General features: G+C 40.0%; 1 protein-coding gene and 1 pseudogene across 14 annotated transcripts in view; both read right to left on the reverse strand.

Annotated features, from left to right (window-relative positions):
* Positions 1-16,890, reverse strand: part of PPP6R3 (protein phosphatase 6 regulatory subunit 3) — a 150,619-nt gene that overhangs the window by 51,780 nt on the left and 81,949 nt on the right. For all 14 annotated transcript variants that reach the window (XM_055314472.1, XM_055314465.1, XM_055314454.1 and 11 more), the window contains 2 exons: positions 13,610-13,723; positions 178-307 (listed from right to left, as the gene is read on the reverse strand). In XM_055314472.1, the coding sequence (XP_055170447.1) occupies positions 178-307; positions 13,610-13,723 (244 nt within the window). The remainder of the gene's footprint in view (positions 1-177; positions 308-13,609; positions 13,724-16,890) is intronic.
* Positions 5,041-6,910, reverse strand: LOC129502715 (dnaJ homolog subfamily A member 1-like; annotated as a pseudogene).

The raw sequence follows: 16,890 nt of genomic DNA on the forward strand, positions 1-16,890 counted from the left end.
AAAGCAAATTAAAAACTAGCTCAAAAATGATAAAAACAACTGGAAGGGCTAGTTTGTACATGTTGGTTGTAGCCCATTCTATTACCCACAAGGTTCATATATTTTCTATTAATTCTTTGAACCAAATTATTGACCTGGCCAGCCATGACCCGGCCATGCTTAAGGCAGCTGCCCTACCTTGGGTGGCTCAAGCAGGAGTTCATGAAAAGATCCAAGTCTTCCTCGGATAGCTTCTAGAACACTCTTGTTGACCGAACAAGCTGAATGACTCATGCCTGGTGGGCAGATCTCTATATGGCCTTCAAATCTTGAAACAAAGCAAGTTAATTTTATTATAATTTCATCCCTATCAGCATGTAGATAGACACATTATAACTACATAAATGATTATATCAATATTTCTGGAGAGATAGGAAGAGGGTGTAATACAAGCTTGCTGGGAAGCAGCAACAGGACCTGAAATCCACAGGCCTACTGTGTCAGGAGAGAAATTACATGTGATTTCTTCCCATTCTCCCAAACCTTCTAAGCTCTTTATACCCATTATACTAAAGCAGGTCTCTACCAGAAAATCTGGGAAGCAAAAGGAGATTTGATCCCTGAATTATAGGGCATACTATACTATGTGCCATTTGGGATGTTGATAACCAACAGGCCTATATTTGTTCCATATAGTTTTTCTTGGGAAACCAACATTGCTTCCTACTTAAAAAGTGTAAGTCACTCTACCACATAAAGCTCAATCATTATAATCTACTCTTTACAGGAAAGCAATTATAAGTAGAATGAGATGCCCAATCCCAATGGGCCTTAGTGAGCATGTGGGCCAAGGGGTCTCGAAATGGGAGGAGGAAGGACCTCAGGAGGTCAGGGGCCTATGAACATGGGCCTGCAGTTCAAGTGAAGAGACAGACCTGAGAGTGGAGTGCCAGTTGGACATGAATGCAAACTAGAGCCCAGCCCTGCTTCCTCCCCACCAGCTGTGTATTCTACTGTGGATATGGGGAGCCTCTACATGGTCTCTCCCAGGCCCACCATGAGGGGCGCGCTTACGCAGAGGGCTGACAATGTTGCCTGGCACCCAACTAACACCCAAGAGCCGTTATTAGGACTCTTCATTTCAAGGTATTCCTTGAAAGGTATTATTTCAAGGTATTCCACACATACATGCCACTTCTCACTCACAGCTGCCTGTAGCAGCATTCAGAACTTCAACAGAATGCAAAAGAGGAAAGGAAAGGATTTTTGTTTTGGTGTTTTTTTTCTTTAAACGTTTAGGGGTTTTAGTAAATAACTGGTGTGGCCAAATACATTTTTATTATAGCTTTTGTACTTGGAGCCATGCTTTAAAAGTTCTTTACAAGCCCATAATTCTAGGATTTTTTAATATATTTTTCCTCCAGTATTTTAACTCATTTGGAATTTATTTTTTACACAGAACAGGTATAGATACAGTACTTTTTCTCAAATGGTGATCACTTTCCAAACCACATTTATAGAAAATTCCCATTTCCCCGCTAATGTGAAAAAGCATACTAAAATTCCTTAAGCATTCATGGAAACTTTGTTCACATTTAATAAATACTTGGTGAGCATCAACTTCTGTACCAGCCCTGACTTAGGTGCTACAGCCAACATCCACAGCGTTTAATAAGACTTGCACTGGTATCACATCGCCACATTTTTTTTAAATTTTTATTTATTTATGATAGTCAGAGAGAGAGAGAGAGAGACAGAGACACAGGCAGAGGGAGAAGCAGGCTCCATGCACCGGGAGCCTGACGTGGGATTCGATCCCGGGTCTCCAGGATCACGCCCTGGGCCAAAGGCAGGCGCTAAACCGCTGTGCCACCCAGGGATCCCCACATTGCCACATTTATTACAACAATAATGTGACTGTAATATGCAGGAGGTGACTTAATCATTGGTATTGCTCAAAATCTCTTGGCTAGCCTCACATTTTCATTCTTCCAAATGCATGTTAAGAATTTGCCGATTCCAAAACAAAAACCATGTTGATACTTCCATGTAGAACTATGTTAAATTTGGAAAGGCACAAGAAATAATGCATGTTTTACGTATCAGAGTCCATTCCTTTTTACTGCTGAATAGCAATCCACTACAGATAAACCACAGCTTCTTTATCCATTTACCAGTTTAAGGACACTGTGGGTTGTTTAGTTTTGTGTGATTATGAATAAAGATGACATAAACATTCACTTACATTTTGTGTGACACATTTTACTTGTAACAGTATCTAAGAGATTGTTGGCTAATACAAAAAAAATGTCTGCTTAACTTTGTAAGAATTGCCAAATATTTCTATAAAGTGGTTATATGACTTTGCACTCCCAAGACCAACATGTGAGACTTCAGATGTTCTCCACTGGCACCAGCACTGAGTATTTATGGTTGTGCTGTACAGTGGGCAGAACGGTGCCCCCTCCCAAAAGATTATGTCTACACACTAATCCCCAGAGCCTATGAATGTTACCTTAATTGAATATGTAATTAAATAAGGATCTTGAGATTATCCTGGATTACCCAGACAGCCCCTAAATGACATACCAAATGCCCTCATAAGAGGAGAGAGACACAGACACACAGCAGAGAAGCTGATGTAAAGATGGAGCAAGGTGGCCATAACCAAAAAATGCCAATGGCCACTAGACGGTGGAAGAGGTTAAGGATGAGTGTCTGCTTAGTGCTCCTGGATGCAGTGTAGCACTGCTGACACCTTGATCTTGGAGTTCTAGCATTCACTGTGTGAGAATAATTTCTGCTGTTTTAAGCCACAGTTTGTGGCAATTTGTTAACAGCAGCCACAGGAAACAAATACAAATCATTCAAAAGGTACATAGTGGTATCTCAATATGGTTTCAACTTAAATTTCAGTAATGACAATGGACAGTCCTTTGTCATGTATTTATTTGCTATACAAACACATTTTACTTATTAAGTTCCGCTCAAATCTTTTGACCTTAAAAACCAGATTGTTTTTCTTGTTACTGAAACTTTGAGTGTTCTTTATATATTTGGATGTAAGTCCTTTCTCAGACACACAATTTGTAAATATTCTCTGACAGCCTGTGGCTTGCCTTTTTATTTTCACAAGAGTTGTCTTTTTTCTTTGTTTTTTGTAAAGATTTATTTATTTGAGAGAGAGAGAGAGAGAACAAGATAGAGTTCCAGTGGGGGGAAGGGGCAGAGAGAGAGAAATCCTCAGATTCCCTACTAATACTAAGCATAGAGCCAGATGACGCAGAATGCAGAGCTTAATCCCTGAGATCACAACCAGAGCTGAAGTCAAGAGCTGAAATCAAGAGCTAGATAGTCAATCAATGGAGTCACCTAGGTGCCCCACAACAGAGTCCTTTAAAGAGCATTTTATGGATTCTGCATTGTCAACTTTTCTTTTACCGATTGGACTTTGGTGATGCATCTAAGAAATCTCCGCCTAACACAGGCCACTGATCTTCTCCCAGAACATTATAGTTCTGGGATTTACATTTAGTCCTATGATCCATTTTGAGTTAAATTTTGCATAATATGCAAGGTACATATCAAGGCGTCCTCATCCATTTTTTTTGCAGATGGATCTTCTAACACCATTTGTTGAAAAGGCTAGCTCTTCTGCACCGACTTGTTTCCACATCTCTGTTAAAAACCAATTGACCATATACTGTGTGGGCCTGCTTCTGGACTCGTATTTTGTTCCAGTGAACTCTGTGTCTATCCTTTTGCTAATCCCACACTGTTCTGACTACTGCAGCTTTAAATCAGAGAGTGCCAGTACTACAATTTTGCTTTTCTCTTTCAAAATTGTTGTGGCTACTTTGCTTTCAATTTCCATTAAGTTTTTGAATTACGCTTGTTAATTTCTACAAAAACTCCTGCTTTGATTTTATTGGAATTATACGGACATTCCAGATCACTTTGAGGAGAATCAATCAATCAATCAAAAGCCAACAATATTGAATTTTCTAATCCATGAACACAGTATTTCTCTCCATTTATTTGGGCAGTTTGTGAATTCATCAATATTGAGTGGTTTTCAGCATTAAATCCTGCACATATTTTGTACACAGATACATGTCTAAGTGTCTTCTGTTATAGTAAATGGTATTTCATAAAAATCCCAAATTTCAGATGCTATTGTTATTATAAAGAGATGTGACTAATTTTTGAATATTGACCTTGTATCTTGCAATTTTGCTAAATTTACTTATCAGTTCTAGGAGAGGTTTTTTGGTACATTCTTTAGGATTTTCTACGAAGACAATTCTGACTTCTGCCAACAGATTCAGTTTTCTATCTTCCTCTCCTGTCTTACTGTGCTGGCTGAGACCTCCCACACAAGGCTGTCTGGGACTGGCAATGGTGAACATCCTTGCCTTGCCATGTTTCTTTGATTTTTGGGTATATCATTTCAGTCTCTGATTATTACGAATGGTGTCAGCTATGGATTTTTTTTTAAGGGGGCTTTATCAGTTTCCAGGGTCCCTTCCACTCTAATTAACAGATTTTTATCATAAAGGAATTTACTGAAATGACCACATGGTTTTTCTTCTTTAATCTGTTAATATGAGTTATGCTGATTGATTTTGTGTAAGACTTTATTTTTATAGAGCGGTTTTATTTATTTATTTTTTTTGCTTTGTAATCAGTATATTAAGGAGACATTCATACATTTCAATTGCTTAATTGTGATTCCAGATTTAAGCTTGAGAACATGACTTTTAAACAAACAATTAAAGCTATTCATCATAATTTGCTATACTACCAACATGAAATTACAGTTACTTCGGAGCATAAGTTAAATGGTTTAAAGTAAGCCTGTCACATACCTAGAAGACACCTTCCTGTCTCATACATGCAAATTAACTTCTCCACGTAAATGTCTCTTCACTCTAAGTTACCCTGGCTCCTGAAGTCACTACTCTGAAGTTTATCATGGTCCAAAGAGAAGGAAAAAAAAGTGTAACCAGGACTGATTATATATATACATATATATATTAAAAAAAAAAAAGATGGCACAGAAGGGAATGCAATTCTATTAAGTGCAAGCCCTCAAGCAGCAGCATATGATAAACCACTTCTTTAGAGAGGTATCCTTTCTATCACTGATACCACAGGCCAAATTACATAGCATGCCATCTTCAAGTAACAGTTGAAGCAATAAAATGCAGAGGCATCACAATGAATCCTACTTAACGTAACTACAGACCAACACTTCTCTACAAATTAATAAATTCTTTGTCTGATTGCCAATTAAACACAAGTTTTAACTTCATAGCTTAACAATTAAGGGTCATACACTGAAGTCAATACATACACCTAGCATTTCAGTCTGAACTGTTTCATATACATAGAGCTGCAATCAATTACAAGGTATGGCCTAACAAACGCTAGGGGAGATTTTTTAAAAGTAGTTTTTACAGTATTAAACTTATCTTGCACACTGAAGTCATCATACATACAGGGCAAAGTCAGAGCTTTTATATTTGAGTTTATTCTTCATTTAACTTTAAAAACACTACTATAGTTGAATATTAAAACAAAAACAATAGCAAGTAGTGATCTATGATTATAGTCCTTCACTCATCCACTACTGCATATAAAATGCCAGCAGCAGTGTTATTCACCGGCCCCATTAAGAAGTCTGACACTGAACACCACCCCTAGGATGATGTTCATCATCCTCATATGCTTCCCCATTGTAATGGCGCCGTCTCTCCTGATTGGGATCAAAGTCCACAAGTTCTACCTGGTCCATTTCATCAGTCTCTTCTACTTCCTTCCTCTCAGTTAGGAGTTTTTCCAGCAAAGAAAGTTTATCAGGAGAGAGAAAGCCGTTCTCAGGGAAGTTTACCTTAAATTCGATGATTAGGCGACCCTTCTCATATGGTCTACGATAAATTGGCATGCCTTCATTTAGCACACGCTTGATATCCCCATGCTTGACAATCTGACCTGGATGAGAGGTGATGACGATGGTTCGGTTGTCAAGAGTAGATATTGGCTTTTGAAAGCCACACAGGGCTTCAACCAGCTGTATATCCATACACATGAAAAGATCTTCTCCTCGTCGAGTAAAAACAGCATGGTCCTTCTGATCTAAAACAATGATAATATCTCCTGGTTCCAGTCCTGGTTCTTGGTCTCCCTCACCATGGAATGTTATCTTCTGGCCATCTTTCATGCCTTTGTCAATATGCACTTCTAGAATCTTCTTCTCTCGAACTATCTTCCTTCCGTTGCAGCTTTTACATCTATCTTTAGGACTGATCCGTTCCCCATGGCTCTGGCACTCCATGCACACAATCTAATGAATTCTTATTTGCATTCCAGTACCTCGGCAATTGGGACAACATTCGACTGCTCCCTTTCTTACCACCTCGTCCTTCACATTTATCGCAAATCACATTCTTTTGCAGAGCTAGTTTTCTTGTTGCGCCATTATATAGATCTTCTAAGGTTACTGAGAGCTGATGTACAACATTTTTACCTCTCCGTTCTCTCTGCATCCTGCCTCCTCCTCCAAAAAACATATCAAAGATGTCCATGGGGGAGCCAAAACCACCACCAGCTCCACCTTCTTTAATTGCCTGTTCTCCTCCTTTGTCATATAATTCCCTTTTCTTAGCATCAGAGAGCACTTCATAAGCTTGAGAAATCTGTTTAAACTTCTCTCCTTCATTTGGATTCTTATCAGGGTGGTACTTCAAGGCCAGTTTTCTGTAAGCCTTTTTCAATTCCTCCTGGGTGGCATTGGATTTGACCCCCAAAACATCATAGTAAGTGGTTTCTTTCACCATTTTCTACAGCCGGTGAGAGGGCCGAAGCCGGTGTGGGGGAGCGGGAAGGAACGCGTTGCTGGGCGCAGCTCCGGCAGCCGCCGCTCCTCCGCGTCTCACCGAGCGTTCTGGAAAGTTCCTATAGAGCGGTTTTAAATTCATAGCAAAATGGAGAGAAAGGTACAGAGATTGCCCCCACACGTGCATGGCCTTCCTCATTATCAACCCCCTCACCCCCCAGAATGGTACACCCGTTTCAATCATTGAACCCACACTGACACAACACAATCACCCAAAGTATATACTTTACCACCATGGTTCATTTTTGGTGTGGTACATTCCAGGGATTTACCCAAATGTATAATGACACACATCCATCACCATGGTCTCATACTATTTTTATTGCCCTAAAACTCCTCTGTGCTCTCTGCCTACTCATCTTCCCACTGCCAATTCCTGATCTTTTCAAGGTCTCCATACTTCCGCCTTTTCCTGAAAGTCATTCAGTTAGAATCATTCTGTTTGTAGCCTTTGCGTTGGCTTCTTTCGCTTAGTAATATACATTTCAAGGCTCTTTCATGTCTTTTGAAGGCTTGACAGCTCATTCATTTTAGCACTGAGTAATATTTGTCTGGATATACCACAGTGTGTCTGCTCACCTACTGAAGAACATCTTGGTTGCTTCCAAGTTTTGACAAGTGTGGATAAAACTGCCATAAAAATTCACATGCAGGTTTTTGTGTGAACATCAGTTTTCAACTCCATTCAGTGAGTATCAACGAGCCAAACTGCTGGATTATATTTGGTTTTGTAAAAAACTGTCAACTATCTTATTTACTTATTTGAGACAGAGAACACGGGGGTAGGAAGAATGGTGCAGAGGGAGAAGCCAACTCCCACTGAGACATGGGAGACTGACCCTGGGATCATGACCTGAGCTGAAGGCAGACACTTAACCAACTGAGGCACCCCAAGCGTCCCCAAGACTCATTTATTTTTTAGGGTTTTATTTACTTATTCATGAGAGATATATATAGAGAGAGGCAGAGACATAGGCAGAGGGAGAAGCAGGCTCCCTGCAAGGAGCCCGATGTGGGACTCAATCCCAGACCCTGGGATCATGCCCTGAGCCAAAGGCAGATGCTCAACTGCTGAGCCACCCAGGTGTCCCAGACTATTTTTTTTAAAAAAAGACTTTACTGGGATCTCTGGGTGGCGCAGCGGTTTGGCGCCTGCCTTTGGCCCAGGGCACGATCCTGGAGATCCAGGATCGAATCCCACGTCGGGCTCCCGGTGCATGGAGCCTGCTTCTCCCTCTGCCTGTGTCTCTGCCTCTATCTCTCTCTCTCTCTGTGTGACTATCATAAATAAATAAAAATTAAAAAAAAAAAAGACTTTACTTATTCGGGAGCCTAGGTGGCCAGAGAGAGAGTGAGCACACAAGCAGGGGGAACACGAGAAGCAGAGGGAAAAGTGACTCCCCACTGAGCAGGGAGCTGGACATGGGGCTCAATCCCAGGACCCTGAAATCATGACCTGAGCCAAAGGCAGATGCTTAACTGACTGAGCCACCCCGGCGCCTGTTAGAAGCTTTTAAATAGGAATTAAATTTCTTTAATAGGGATGCCTGGGTGGCTCAGTGGTTGGGCGGCTGCTTTTGGCTCAGGTTGTGACCCTGGGATCCGGAATTGAGTGATCCCACATCGGGTTCCTGTGAAGAGCCTGCTTCTCCCTTTGCCTATGTCTCTGCCTCTCTTTCTCTCTGTGTCTCTCATGAATAAATAAATAAATCTTTAAAATAAATAAATAAATTTAATAGGTCTAGGACTGTTTATCCTAGCTATTGTTTTTTGGAGTGAGCTTTGGCAGTACTACTCCTTTAAGGAAGCTGTCCACATCATCTAAACTGCTGAAATAGTTCATCAAGTTGTTTACAATATTCTCTTATTATTCTTTTAATGTCTGTAGGAATGCAGTTATATCCCTTCTTTTATTCTTGTAATTTGTAATGTGTATCTTTTCTACATCTACATTTCTTAATCTGGCTAGAGATTTACTAACTTTATTGATCTTTTCAAAGAAACAGCTTTTAGGTCTCACTGATTTTCTGTATTATTTTTTTTCCCTCCTCAATCTCTTGGATTTCTGTTCTTATCTTTATTATTTCCTTCCTTCTGTTCACTTTGGGTTTTATCTGCTTTTCCTTAAGGTGGGAGCTTAGGTCACAGACACAAAACTTGGTCTTCCTTTTTTTCTTTTTCTGTCTTCCTTTTGTAATATAAACATTTAATGCTCTAACTTTGCCTCTACTACTTTCACTACATCCCACAAGTTCTGACATGCCCTATCTCATTTATCTATTAGTTCAAAATATTTTCTCATTTCTCTTTTGTCGTTTCCTCTTTGACACTGGGATTATTTAGAAGTGTGTTGCTTCATTTCCAAATATTTGGGGATATTCCAACAATCTTTATTACTGATTTCTAGTTTAAACCCATTATGGTCTGAATACTGTGCATGATTAAATTATTTTAAGTCGTTACGGTTTGTTTGATGGCTGAGAGTCTGGTCTACCCTGATAAAAGTTCTGTGTGCATTTGAAAAGACTGTGCACCCTGACATAGCCAGGGAAGGCTCTGCAAGTATCACTTATGTCAAGCAGGCTACCACTGCTGTTCCGGTCTTCTGTATCCTCACTGGGTTTCTGTCTAAATGCTATGTCTATTTCTATTAGAACCATTTCAGATTGACAGAAAAACTCCAAAGGTAGTACAGAGCATTCCCACATAACTGACACCCAGTTTCCCATTAACATCTTACATTAGTACTATAAATATATGTCACGATCAATAAACCAATGCTGGTACATTAAATCTACACTTTATTCAGATTTCCTTAGTTTTTACCTAAAGTCCTTTCTCCATTTCAGAATCCCACCTAAGATACCGCATTTAGTTGTCATGTCTCCTCGGCCTCCTCTTGGCTGTGAGAGTTACTCAGACTTCACTGACAAGACTATAAGCTGTCAACACAACTTATCACTTGCTAGTCACTTTGATGATCTGGCTGAGGAAGTGTCTGTCAGAGTCACTGTCAAGTTGCTCTTTTTCTTATCTTTCATAAGACCTCTTTGGAAGGAAGTCATGGTGTGCAGTCCACACTGAAAAGAATGGACAGTTCTGTTGTTCTTCCTTGAGGAGGGAGCATCTACCAAACTATTTGAAATTCTTCTGCAGGGGAGATTTGTCTCTTCTCCTCCATTTATTTGTATCGGTATGAACTAATGAATATTTTTGGACTTTGGGTTATAAGACAACAGTGCTTTATTTTACTGTACAAATTATTATGCTGTTGTTGACTGTGCAAATCAGCTTTGGCCATGAAAGCTCTTTCAAGCTGGCTCCTGTGTTCCTCTGACATAACTCCTGCCACTCACATTGTGGGCTTTTGTAAGGTTTTTTATACTTATTTTTGTACCACACAATGCTGTATGCTCCTCTTGCCCTTCTCTAAGGAGCCCTGGTTCCCTTCCCTGGAGAATGGGGTGAGAAACTAAGATCTGAGCACTCGTCCTTGTTCCCTGTGGTATGTCATTACTTCTAGACCCTTGAAGCTCACCAATCAAGTCTTTTTGGTTTAACTCTTTATGGTTCAGTGTGGGTAATTTCTCACGTCCTGTATTCTTTCCTGGACTATGGCCAAGTTCACCAATAAGCCCATAGACATTCTTCATTTCTGCTATGGTTTTTAGTTTTTAGTTCTAGCATATTCATATGATCTTCCAACTCTCTGCTAAAATTCCCCACCTGTTCACATACTATTTTCCCCACAATCCTTTAAGATATTAATGAGAGTTATTTTAAATTACCTGTCAGACAGTTCCAGTACTTTTAAATGTAGTTCTATTGACTACTCGTGTTCATGAGTTTTCTGGGATTCTTTTTATCTTGTCTGTCTTGCAAATTTTGGTTGAAAGGTGGACAAGTTGTGTAGGGTAGTAGAAACCAATGTAAACATTATTTCTGGAATGAACACATCTCTTTTTCTCCAGATCTTTAGTGTGGGTTTTAAATCAATCTAGGATCAGTAATTGAGCTAGGTGTGCTGTGATGATTTCCCTCAGTGCCTTACATACTTCAAATGTGTCTCAAGTTACTTTGTATTTATAGTTAGGGCTGGTTTGCCACAGTTTTCTCCAAGTCACCCTTTAGCTTACACTTAAGCTAAAGTTCTTCCCTTTAAGCTTGCTCCCTTGCCTGACAAAGTCTCCTCCCACACTAGCTTGTTCTATACAAGCCGACTGCAGCTGTCACTGAAGGCCTGCTGGACAGGACGGCAGGGAGAAATGCTACTGTTTTGGGTTAGCTTGTCTTAGGCAGCTGACGAGTCCCTAGGTCTCACTGACCTTGCTTTAGTGGTAGGGATCTCTAATATTTGGGGCCCAGAATGTGTCCCTGCCTCTTCTGTGGACTAGAGAATTTTTTCTGGTGCCTTCTTCCCACTGCAAATGGTCTTCACCCGTGTCTTTATGGCTTTAAGATTTCCTCAGTAGCCTATGACTTCGTTCAGCAGGCGCTAGGGGAATGATTATGGTGGGGACTCGTACATTTCCTCCAAAGGCTGTCGCTCTGTTTTCTGAGGCCCACTCTGCAAGGGAAGCTCTCTCTGGTCTCCACCCCACCCTGCCACCACTTGTTTCCCCAGGAAGGGCTTGCAGGTGTGTGCAAATTACCCTGGAGAACAACTCTCAGGTTTCTTTGACCTCTTTGTCCCCGAGGGAGCTTTGGAAGTTCCAAATCCTACTATTATTCTACATTTATGGAAAACATATCTGAACTCTCAATTTTTCCAAGATAAAAAAAAGAAACTTCCTTGGTGTAAGGTAAGAACTAATATATACTAACTTATTCCTTCTCCTTATTTCTTGAGTTTTACTAAAATAATCTAAGATTTATTGTTTTATTTCCCATATGTGACTTATTCAACTGTTCAATTCTGAACACTTAGCTTTCACATTCATATTAATCATTTTCACTCCCTATCCATTTCATTTATCATCACTTTTACCAGTATTATTTAAGTTCTTTATTCTAACTTATTTTCTGTTTGGTTTTGGTGAAGTCCATCTTCAGATCTTTCACGCTGGGAACAGAAGCCATATGGAACACTGAGGTTGCAGGGGCCAGAGAATGCCTGCTTTGCCCTCATGCATCAGCAGCAGCATATCAGGGGCACAGACCTGTCCTCTGCTTTCCAGTCTTTATTTAGCTTGACAAATGAGATGCCTAGCAATCTGATTTGCTTTGTGGTTAACCCATTTTTTTTTCTTATCCAGATGCTTCTAGGATTTATCCTTTCTTCTTGGGATTCAGAAATCTCATCAGGAAAAGGCTAAAATATAAGCCCCATCCCCCACTCCTTTTAAATTTAATCTTATTCAGCATTCCATCACTTTCTGATGATCTGAAGACAAGTTTCTTCTGGTCAAAAATTTCCTTCTATTGTTTCTCTTATTATTGTATCTTCTCTGCTCTAGACTGTGCAACTATGTGTTTTCTCACTTCTATTTGTAAAGATGTACCTTTTTTCCCCAGATTTATTCCTTTCTTAAGTCAGGGTTGTTGATACAAGCATCAGGACCATTTCAGGTGCTTTCAAACTATTTGAGGAGATGGTGCAACTGTCTTGAAGCATGAGGAGCAAGAGGACAGTCCTGTACCACTTGATTAATACCTTAAGTTACTGGTTACATTATTTAAAATAGAATTTGCAGAAAACACAGACACAGTCAAAATTGCAGACATACATCTCCAAATTACAAGGCCTTTAAAGCAGTGCTGCCCAACTGCCCTTCCATTACCACTAACCAAAGATTAAACAAACCAGGAATAGAGATCAAGAATTTGGGAAGTGGAATGATTATGTTCACTACTTTGCTAGAAACCAAAATTACTTCATTAAAAGTATATCCAGAAACCTTGGATGACTGAGATTTTCAGATGCAGAGAGCAGCCTTCTCTGTTCTCTTCATGCCCTCTGGTTTACTGGAGAAATCTGTGAGTGATAAAACACAAACTCTAACCTCTAAACCGCATATTCCTGGAATGCTCATATATATATATGTAGCTCTTCAAATCCATGCTCTGGGAACAATTAGAAAATTCTAACAATAAGTGAATTAGCACTGGACATAAACTGTAAAGAATAACATGACAGACATCATATGGCTAGTGCAGAGCACACACACGGGAAAAGCAGACCATGTTTCTGATTCTGAAACACTTGGGACAAATTTTTCCTTAAAGGCTGCAAGCCACCTGCCAACCCATTTTAAAACAGCCTCACAAACTACAGTGCCCTCATGTGAAATCCCCGAAGGACCAATATGAAGCCTCAAGTTAGCATGCATAGAAAAGAATCACAAGATAGAAGGTGTCCCAGAACTGCCACTTGGAGGGGAGAGAGCTGCCCACTGACCAGGAGGAACACCTATTTTCAATTTTGATAATCAAGAAATAGGCTTCTCTTGTGTTACATGTTTTGTGTATGACCCCACTTATTGTAGCAATCTTCTCTAAACTACTAAATACCCAAACACTGCCAGTGAACAGCGCTCATCAAACTCTATCTTTAACTTTTTCCCTCCATCCGCACTCACACAAAACTAACTCAGAGTTCACATGGTAGAGGAAGACTGAACACCTGCAATTCAAGGGCATGAGGTTGTAGCTTATCAACCAACTTTTAGTTTCTAGAAAATCTAAAAGCAAAGCAAAATGGTTTAACATTTATAAGACAAAAGGAAAGCTTACGTGGGCCGCCGTGTCTCAAGTAAAGTCAGCAGTATCTGGATTGCACTGACTATGGCTGATTCATTTTTCTCCTTGTGGAAAATATTTGATAGAAGCTGCTCTATAATTTCTTGCCTAGGGAAACAAATCAATAGTCAAGTGCTAATTGTAACACGATTTAATAATAACAGAAAAAGAGCATGGTACCAGTAAGGCAAATACTTTATCAAAGTTCAATCTCACTGGGGCATATCTGTTTCACTTAACAATATTTTATTTTTCATACATTTATTAAAGTAGACCAGTGATCCTGCTTATTATAAATGCAACTCTCCCACATGTATTCTCCTACTCCCTCCCCTCAGCAGAATCACCTGAGCCCTCCCTGCCTTTGCCAATCTCACTGAGAGCCAACAAATGTTTTAAGATTGGAAGTCATCTCCCACTCAGACCAGGGTGCTGGTGGTAGCGGCTGTGGGTGGTAAGATTTGGAGCTCTTCATCCCACAAAAGGAGGGGAATTTTTCAAAAAGGCTAATTAGAACCCACAAATGTCTTCCCACAAAGGCATTAATGTATAATTAACTAAGATCTAAAACAGGTAAAAGACACGATCAATTGTTGCATTTTACCCTATAATTAAAATTTGGCAAATCAAAATAATAAGGTAGCAATGAAGTGGATTTGCCTGAACTACTGCCCAAAATGTATTCTCTCTCTGTAGGCTATTCCCATTACACACTCAAGGCCATGATTAATGTAAAACACAAGGGTAACTTGTTAGGTAAATTTATATGGACAATCTCAAGGAAGATCTCCACTTCTTAAGATCTCAGTAATTTTCAGAATCCAAGGGAACAAAAGACTGGAATCTCCCTTACAGTGTGACACATAGCTAGGTTGTCCCTGTTGCTCACCCAGCATAGATGCCAGTCATCCCAAGGTATAGCTGTGCTCACTGCATTCCAACACCAGTTCCCTTACCAGGGAGGGGCAGCAAAGAAGAGAGAATCTCTTTTTATTTGGGGAAAGCAAATAAAACTGACATATAACCTAACTTCAGAGGAACCCCCCCCCCCCGCCACCCCTTGCTGGAAGATTTTAAGAACTCCTACGCCAGCACTAAAATGTTGAGACCTTTACCCAAAACAGCACTACAAAAGTCATCACTCAACACATAGCAGTCTATAGAATAAATACCAGGTTTGGGATTGGGCTGTGGAAAACAAACAGCTTTTTCACAGTAAATATGTATAGTATGTATAGTTTTCAAAAAGGAGCCTCTTGGGTAGCCCTGGTGGTGCAGTGGTTTAGGGCCGCCTGCAGCCCAGGGTGTGATCCTGGAGACCCAGGATCGAGTCCCACGTCAGGCTCCCTGCCTGGAGCCTGTTTCTCCCTCTGCCTGTGTCTCTGCCTCTCTCTCTCTCTGTCACTCATGAATAAATAAATAAAATCTTAAAAAAAAAAAAAAGTAGCCTCTTGCCAGCCAGAAGAGTATGGACACAGCATCCAACTGTAGATGTCCACGTTCAAGTGTAACGTTCTTATTTTTCAGAGTGTAATCATAGTTTCATAAATGCTGGTGCCTGAGAGAGTGGCTAACAAAGAAGCCTCATTAGCTCATGGCTTCATCAGTCGACTATATCCATGAAAGCATCCTACTAATGGACAAAAACAATATGATAACTGGCAGGAATTTGAAGGTCAGGATGCAACATAGTAGCTGAACCATATTATGAGTCTAGTATTATCCAATACAAAAGAAATCATAGACTGAAGGACTTAGCTATTCAAACAGGATAAAATGAATGCCTTCGTATTCATTAAATACTAAGGCATCTACTTAATTTTGAGAGAAAATATATTTGTACTTTCAACATTTAAAAGAACTGGAGTTCTTGGATGAACATTAGTAAACTGCCCATAGGAAGTGTTTTAGGCATGAAGCCCGCCAGGGACTCCCTCCATGCCTTTGAGACAATGGTGCACTTTTGTTTCTGCTTTGTAGGTGGGCAGGCTGAATAAAGACTCACTGTCCTCAGCTAGCTGGCCAAACTGGGATCAAGCTCTAATTCATTCTAAGCTCCTTCGACCTTCTTTACCACCTTCCCTATCACCTTCCCTACCACCACTGGCTTTAAAGGAATTTTTGAACTTCAGAATCCCAGAGCCCCCGCATTTACTCAAGCCCTGATTGCTTCCCATGCCACTCACTGTTTAACACTCCCGTCCACCTTCTCAGACACCTTTTGGTATCTCTACCCATCTTTACCATTCCCTCCAAAACAAACTCATTTTAAACTTTTCCTTACATGCTACACTATACATACGTGTAAGTATTTGTATACATGGTGGCACCCTACCTGTGGGTTATTTGGCATTATAATCTAAAGAGCTGGGTAACCCATCTACTATGTACTGCCAGGAGACTATAAAACATAATACAATATTCCTATATTATTTGATAGTTTATCAAATATAAACAGACATTATACATTATGGCCTAATATATCAACCATATACAAAAGCTATTACGATTAATAAGTTTATCAAGCCTGTTGAAGCCTTTGATCACTGTGTGTTTTCTTAACCAACAGATACTAAAAGAACCACCATAACGTGGGAGCATGTCTGATATTAAAAGGGGTTGGTCTTCATTCTCAAGAAAAGTGCAGGAGGACTATTATAGAGTAAGTCTCCCCACTGCTAAGTGCAGTGAAGACATAACTCAGTGACATCATGGGACCCCTGACTTGTCAGGGCCATGAATTTGAAGAAATTTACTCCAACTAATACTTAATGATGCCAATTCTGAGCATGCGGCCATATGATTCAATTTATAGGTACCTGATCCAGGACTAAGGAGACAGTCTGCACCCTAAGAGCTGGTGCAGATGCAGGCTCCAAGGGCCAGCTTCCACATCTGAGGGAGCTCTGGTGGCACTGAAACTCAGTGGTTACTGCTGATCGTCTGGCATCCAGGGGGAACCTGCTCTCCCAGATGGCCAGAGTCAATCACCACATAAGGCCACTGCACTCAAATTGTAACTAGTCCGAAATGACCTGTCCTGAGTGTAAAATACACACTGGGTTTCCAAAACTTTGTACAAAGAAAAGAATGTAGAATACCTCAATGAGCATATGTTCAAATATTTTATATCAATTAAATAAAACATTATTAAAATTAATTTCACTTATTTTTTACTTGAATGAGGCTATGAGATAATTTAAAATTACACCTGACTTATTTCTATTGGACAATGCTGTCAAGAACCACGGGACTGTTGGTATGTAACATTTTTT

This window comes from Nyctereutes procyonoides, unplaced genomic scaffold (assembly GCF_905146905.1).
Source record: "Nyctereutes procyonoides isolate TBG_1078 unplaced genomic scaffold, NYPRO_anot_genome, whole genome shotgun sequence".
NCBI classification, from domain to species: Eukaryota; Metazoa; Chordata; class Mammalia; order Carnivora; family Canidae; genus Nyctereutes; species Nyctereutes procyonoides.